Source organism: Cyprinus carpio, chromosome A18 (assembly GCF_018340385.1).
Source record: "Cyprinus carpio isolate SPL01 chromosome A18, ASM1834038v1, whole genome shotgun sequence".
NCBI classification, from domain to species: Eukaryota; Metazoa; Chordata; class Actinopteri; order Cypriniformes; family Cyprinidae; genus Cyprinus; species Cyprinus carpio.
The window spans coordinates 26,969,038-26,977,279 of record NC_056589.1 but is presented as its reverse complement, the minus strand read 5'-3'; the positions used below and the strand labels follow the sequence as shown (position 1 = coordinate 26,977,279).

The following is an 8,242-nucleotide window of genomic DNA, read 5'->3' as shown; positions in this document are numbered from 1 at the left end:
TGTTTATATGTCCATAAACATGAGGGTTCAATTTACACAATGCTTTTCACTGCAGCCGCTGTATTTTGAGGGTCGAACGAGGCTGAATTATTCGAATATTCACAATTTTAATTTTACAGATCTGCTGCATTAAGGAAGGAGTGTGTCTGATATGAAATGCTGATCTGTGCAGGAAACACATGCATTTCCTCCTCCAGAAATTCCCCTGCATCACGCTCATGTGTCTGAATTCAGCATCACATACTACTCACACAGTATCAGTAAACAGAGTGTGCTCTCGAGGCCACTCGAGCACCTGTGATCTCCTGAACGTTTAGCAGGTTCAGAAAGGGTGAGGTGTCAGAACTGACATGTTCGTCTGAATTATTCCAGCGGGACGTCACTCAAACAGGAACCCAGAACCGATGTGAGCGTGTGACGGCTGGCCAGGTGATGTCATCACATTCCACACATTCCTGAACGTCTCAGGTGAAACAAACAAACGAGATCTCGATCATTCCCGTAGTTATCTCGTGAAGCAGGAAGAGTCGACGATTAACACGTCACGACACACGCTGCGATCACAGGCTGAACACTCATGTGCGCCACACCAGGACAGGCTAAAATCACTCGTTTATAGATAATATAAGGGAGGAGAAGCACAAAATAAACGTTAACAGGTCAGAGGTAGAATGTATGCATGTATGTCTCTGTGTGTGTTTTATCTAAAAAATAAATTACATCTACAAGTAAACATTTTTGTGCTTCATCTGGACATTCACTGTGAACTGTCTGCAAAACATCACTCCAAAAACATCCGTCTCAAACGACTGAAGCAGCTCCTCCCTGTCAGAAGATGCAATATGATAATAATAATGTGATGGGAAAAGATATAGAAGTATAATAATAATGACAACATCCTGATTTCCTGATGAAACACACACACAATCATTCAGAAACAAAGACACGTCTGATGCTGTGTGTGTGTGTGTGAATGGAGTGTGTGTTATAGCACACAGCAGTAATTGTTCATCTGTAGGTTGTGGGCGGAGCTCTGCACTCTTCCGATAGTGACATCACACACAGACCTGCTCTCTCGTCCAATCAGAACTCAGATGGTAACATAAGTCCACGCAGATAATCATTTCTTTATAATCGTCTCCAAACTCTCCAATCGGCAGATTTAAACCGAGCAATATGACAATAAAGCATTAATACATTACAAACTAGGGCTGCACGATTATGACAAAAATCTGAATTGTCAAATATTCCCTTGAAATTGTAATTGCGATTATTATTTACGATTATCACAATTTAAATTGCATGATGTTTATACCATTGTTTGAAACAACTGCATGCCATATTTTCATATGAAAACAAACTTTTCTCTAGTATTAAACGTCAAATATCAACTATACACTGGATTAGTTTCTTCTTCAAATAAAAAACAAAACAAGTAAAAGTATGCATGGTTTTATAATGTTATACTAAAGCTGAAATTAAAGCAATGAAGAGACCCTACAGATAACCTGTGGAAAATAATAAACACACATCTTCAGCACGCAGAATAATATGTGGAGTCGGACTATGAATGATTATGTAATTGTGGCATCCGTAATTGTAATCACGATTATATATTCGATTAATTGTGCAGCTCTATTACAAACATTAACAATCTGTAAATAGTGGACTTGATTCGGCTCAAGATCAAGCATCAAGACTCGCGTCTGATGAACGGATGTGTGTTCAAACCGAGCGTCACTTCAGGGATTACAGTGAGGATGGTGGCTGTCCTTAAGATAATTAACCAAGAAGCAGGAATGGACAGATTAGAGTCTGCTAACAACACACACACACACACACACACACACACACTGATGTGAGCCCACCATGAACCTGAATTGAATGATGGGCTCCAAACAATGTCAAACCCTACTGACTTTCACTGTATAGACAAAAAACAAAACATCTCAAAATATCATCTTTTATATTCCACAGAAGAAAGAACGTCACACCAGTTTGTGGTTGACGATGAGTAAATGAAGACAGAACGATCGTTTCTTGGTGCACTTCCCCTTTAAACACAGTAAAATGTTTCCTATTTAGCTGAGTGTGGTATAAATGCATAGAATTAACCTAAAAATGTAAGAATTAAACACACAGGGGGATTAAACACGCAGAACTCTTGAATGACAGGAGATCTGCAGATTCAGTTCAGATGAACGAGAGAGAGAGAGAGAGAGAGAGAGAGAGAGAGAGAGAGAGACGGTCTGCTCAGTGTGGGCTGAACTAATGAGAGCGAGGAGGGATGCTTTTGTCTTTTAAGCATTTCTGTTTCAAGATTGTGTGTAGAAGACAGAGGGTTTGTTGTGCTGAAGGAGAGAGAGAGAGAGAGAGAGAGATAGAGAGAGAGAGGGTGTAATCACACAGGAACAGTTATTTTGTCACAATCTCAAGCTGCTCGAACACTTTTAAGTGCAGACAAACCAGACGGATCAGATGCAGAAACCAGCACACACACACAACACACACCACAAACACGCTTAGACAGACACACTACAAACACTCTTAGACACACAACACACACACACAGACACCACAAACACGCTTCGACAGACACACACTCACACACACACACACAACACACACACACCACAAACACTCTCTCTCTCTCACACACACACCATAAACACTCTTAGACACACACTCACCCACACACGCTTAGACACACACACCACAAACACTCTCTCTCTCTCTCACACACACACCATAAACACTCTTAGACACACACTCACACACACACACACACCACAAACACTCTCTCTCTCTCTCACACACACACACACACCACAAACACTCTCTCTCTCACTCTCACACACACACCATAAACACTCTTAGACACACACACACTCACCCACACACTCTTAGACACACACACACCACAAACACTCTCTCTCTCTCACACACACACCATAAACACTCTTAGACACACACACACAACACACACACACCACAAACACTCTCTCTCTCTCTCACACACACACACACACACACCACAAACACTCTCTCTCTCACACACACACACACACACACACACACAACACACACACCAAAAACACTCTCACTCACACACACACAACACACACCAAAAACACTCTCACTCACACACACAACACACACACACACACACACCACAAACACTCTCTCTCTCTCTCACACACACACACACACCATAAACACTCTTAGACACACACACACACACACTCTTAGACACACACACCACAAACACTCTTAGACACACACACACACAGACTCCAAATGATCAGTCAAACCTCACTGTAACATCAGCTCAGTTCTTATGAATGACTCGCTGATCCACACACTGTCTGACTGTCAATCACTCACAGATCAATAATCTTCATGATCAATAATCACGCTTCCTGGTGGTCCAGGTGTGGTTGATTCATGAATGATTCAGGTGTTCACGAGCTGTAATGTGAGGTAACGTTAGTTTAACAGCGTTACTGTGGTATTTTAATAAGTGTGTTAGACTCGTTTATTAATAATCTAATCAGTGTAACACTGCTCTGCGTTTGTTTCGTTGACTATAACAGGGGCGTCATTGTTTTGACGCGTCGCGACGCGCTCAGTATCGCGTCGGCTCTGATATACACACGCATGAAACACACACCTTGCTCATGTCACACACACGTGAGTGTTTAATCGCCGTTATCACGTCGTTTCGGACTTTAATCCCGCGAGCGCTGCTAATGCTAAAGCTAATGTGACGCCAGCGGATGCAAATCGCGTCCCTGTGTCGCGAAACCGCCTCACCTTCCTCTCGCCACCGTCCATCTCGCTCGCCGACACCGGAACCGAGCCGCGTGCAGCTGTCAGGAGGCCGTGAGCGCGCGCATGATCCGGTGCTGCTCCGCTTGTGATGTCCGTCACCGACTGACTGATTGATTGACACTCATCTGGGACGGAAGCCGCGGAGGCTCAGTGCGGACACGCGTTGCTGTAATTCCGCGTGCTGCCGATAGAGGGCGCGTTGAAGCTACAGCACCATCACTGGCTCAGTCTGTAAACATTTTAATTCATAAATCAAACATTCATAACTACAGGAGAAAATAGTGCATTTTAAAAAAGTTTATTTTATTAAATTTTTTATATAAATTCGTCTTTATATCTTTAATCGTATGATAAAATGAGCAAGAATTTGGAGTCATGTCAACATGAAATGAGGTTCACAAAGAACCCTTACACAATGTGACATACTTCAGAGACAAACCAGTTTTCACTAAAGAAAATGCATCTGATTTTGTCCATTTCAATTGGATTGTGAAAACCATTCAATTATATATTTGCAGCTTCGGTCACAAAATGTAATTTCTGTGATGCACAGCTGTATTTTCAGCATCATTACTCCAGTCTTCAGTGTCACATGATCTTCAGAAATCATTCTAATATGATGATTTACTGCTCGAGAAACATTTCTGATTATTATCAATGTTGAAAACATTTTTTCCAGGTTTCTTTGATGAATAGAAAGATCCAAAGATCAGCATTTATCTGAAATAAAAAAGCTTTTATAACATTATACACTATACCATTACAAACTTGGAGTTTAAATTACATTTTAAAATATATTCAAATAGAAAGCCGTTATTCTAAACAGTAAAAATATTTCACAATATTACTGCTGCTGCTGTATTTCTGATCAGATTAATGCAGGCTTGGTGAGCAGAAGAGACTTCTTTATTATAGTGTATAATATATTGTATGTATTGTTATGTATTATTACAATCAAACCGTAGGTACAATGTTCCAAGATCGAATAGAATCAGACTACAGTACACAAAAGTACACGCTACTGAAGTTGTGGTAATGTGTTAATGTAATGTGTTACTGTGTGTAATGTGGAATTTCATAAATGTAATTGTAAGGTTTAATGTGCAGATTGAATATATGAATTTGTTATTGATGTATTGATTGTTTGCTGAATAACTGAGAACACACACACACACATTTATATTGTGCCCTGTGTATTGTAAAGTATTGTAAAGCTCAGATTTGGTCTGATCATTTTCCCAAAATTAATGACATCATTGTGTTCTGTGAATTCATGACATGAATGCTGTATTTTTAACGTGACCCATACGTCCCACAAATCAATACAGTTCTCACCATTCTTCAAAACAACCCTAAAATCCTGGCAGAGAACACATGAAGCATCCTCTGAGTTCACAGAGAGGAACTATTAATTATACACTGACCTCTGATTAGTAATAATATACAACAAGACTGTATTTGTTACCATTTGCATTTACATCTTTTTCCATGCATTTGTTCATCTTGTTAAATGTTAAATTAAACAAGTTTTATTTATTATTCAATCATATTTGTTCTTAATGCTATACTGTACATACCTGTATTTAATATATGTATAAATTTACATAAGCCAAGATTTATAGCCTGTATGAGTTACACCCTTCCTGCTTGCAACACCAAGGTCATGGGTTCAAATCCCGATAAAAGCAAGAAATTATAAAATGTGTTTAACCCTCAAGCGTCCTTCGTATAGTACCCCTTGATTTGTCCTTCATGGACAAATTTGGACATGAAGGTCTCAGGTATGATCCCTATTTTTTTTTAAAATAAATAAACGCCACCACTATCTTCAATAAAATAAAAACTATCAATTTATTCAGAGTTTTGTGATTTTTGGTGGTTGTTTTTTTTATTTATTTACCTTTAATGTAAAATATGCTTATTTTTATGTTATATTTAATATTTCTTTTACGTCGGAAATTAAATAAAAAACTAATCATTCCAGTAAGTTCAGACAACCAAAACCTACAAATCTGGTGACTTTGGTGACATCTGGTGACATATGATGGTATAAAAATATCAAAAATATCAATAGCCAGTATTGACTGTATTACTCATTGTCTGCATATTATCTGAAATCTATATTTATTGATTTTATTGAACAAATGAAAAAAAAAATGCTCTGAATTATATTTCCCATTCATTTCCTATGGGTGCCCAATTTAGGACAAATTAAGGAGGTTTTTTTTTCTTTTTTTTTTTTCTCAAACACTCTGTTGAATTGAGTCTATTTGTGTGTGTGTGTGTGTGTGTGTGTGTGTTCAGGTGGCAAACTAAGGAAAAGCAACCAAGTCTTGTACTGCTCAGATTAAGGAAACTATTTAACAAAAAATAAAAAATAAAAATAAAAAAATAAGATTTTGCCCCATTTGTCCCGAAGGATGCTTGAGGGTTACTTTGCTTTGAATAAAGCATGAAAAGCCCTTAAAAACTGTTATAAACCCTTGAGTTCAGTTCACTCTGCACATGAAGAAGCAGGCACCTCTCACATCCACCTGCAGGTGGCGCTGCTGTCTTTCATTCCATATTGAAAGACTATGACTCAGACTTGTGCTTGCCTTGCTCCAGAAATCTGAAAGTGATCAAAGCGCTGCTCACCTGTGTGTGCTCATTATAGTGTTTTTTGTGTGTGTAAGCCACATATAAAACACAAGTAATGAACCACTTGGATGTTTGTGACTCAATAAACTAGGAATTATTTTCGTTAACAGATGAACTAGTCCAGCTCCACAGTTAGTGCATCCCAAATCATTTAGGCCACACTGAAAATAATATGACTAAGGTGTCTGAAAGACTTTCAAAATACATCCACACATGCTTTTCTGGTAATATTACCCACAAGCCTTTGTGGTTGACCCGCTATCTTTTGAGTCTTATAACTATAAAAGCCCATTTCTGACACGTAAGAAAAAAACAAGTCATCCCTGATAGCACACCTACATCACAGAGACGTCTATTTGACATCTGCAAGATTCATTCTTAGAGCGTTTCCTATCAGATGTCAAATAGATGTTTAGAAGATGTCTTTAAGATGTTTATATGTGAAATCTGTACACAGCAGATGCGCTCCAGATGAAGCCATCTTTAGCAGACTTCTTGCAGACGTACCTGTGCTCTCAAGGATAGTTTGAGTCCAGATATTTACTTTGAAAATCTAAATTATGAAATACTACTAAGTCATAATTATGGGATAAAAAGAAATTATACTAAATCGAAATTATGACTTGAAAAGTTTAAATTATGACACAACGATAATTATGGCTTTAAAAGTCAAAATTATGAGATGAAAATTCGACATTAAGTTGAAAAATCAAAATTGATATACTAAGTGAAAAAAAATCTAAATTCTATTATAATAATTTTTTGCTTTTATCTCATAATTAGGATGTAGTATGCCACATTTTAGACTTTTAAAGGCATACTTTTCATTTAGTATGTCATCATTTCAACTAATTAAGTCATAATTATGATTTATCAAAGCATGGTGAGGGAATTGTGTTATTAAGAGGTTATTTTATGATATGTTCCCATCATTGCACACTTCTAGTGTGTGTATAGTAAGGGTGCATGTTTGGACTGTGTTTCTGTCTGTATTAACTAGAATACCAGTTTATGTTCTTTTCTCATTAACCCAAGTGGTTTGATGTGATAATATTTTTCTCACAGAATTTAACACACTTATTTATCCTGCTGTCAAACACGTCTTAACGAGACTTTATCGCCCGTTTAATGTCGGGTTGCCAAATGTTTTATAATGAGCATTTAGGCACGGTTAGGTGACCAGAACGCGATGCGTGCCTACACATGCTGTGTTGTTACTTTTACAAGGCTTGCGCGCGATTCTGCTTTTATACACTCGTTTAAGCACACGGGCTTGTTTTTTACACATCAAACCCCAGACGCCCCGAGAGCACGCGCGCCGCTGGAGTCTCGCACGCAACCACAAGCACGCGCGCGCACAGACTCGAACCATGTGGATGCGAGGGAGGCCACACACACACACACACACAGAGAGAGAGAGAGAGAGAACCCAACTAAAACAAAAGTTCTAACGTTCCAGAAAAGACCCAGAGTTCAGGGAAAGAAATGCAAGTATCACCAAAAACTACAAATACAGTGCAAAGGGAAACCTCAGCTTGGCCGTGAATGAACTGAAAGAGAAAGCGAGAAAGGATTTCTATGCCATTAAAAATTCTTTCCAATTTGAAATACCTATTAGAATCTGGCTCAAAATATTCCAAGCATTTGTACAACCAATTGCAGTGTATGGCAGTGAAGTTTGGGGTCCTCTCCTAAATTATGAGTTTGAATAATGGGACAAAAATCCAACTGAAGCCCTGCATACAGAGTTTTGTAAAAACGTCCCTAGAGT

At 38.5% G+C, this 8,242-nt stretch overlaps 1 protein-coding gene across 1 annotated transcript in view; it reads right to left on the bottom strand.

Moving 5' to 3' along the window:
• The window catches only part of LOC109067756 (selenocysteine insertion sequence-binding protein 2-like), a 16,397-nt gene extending 12,427 nt beyond the window's left edge, over positions 1–3,970 (bottom strand). The window contains exon 1 of the mRNA XM_042775682.1: positions 3,814–3,970. Coding sequence (XP_042631616.1) covers positions 3,814–3,834 — 21 coding nt within the window. The 5' untranslated portion in view covers positions 3,835–3,970. The remainder of the gene's footprint in view (positions 1–3,813) is intronic.
• Positions 3,971–8,242: the final 4,272 nt, after the last annotated feature.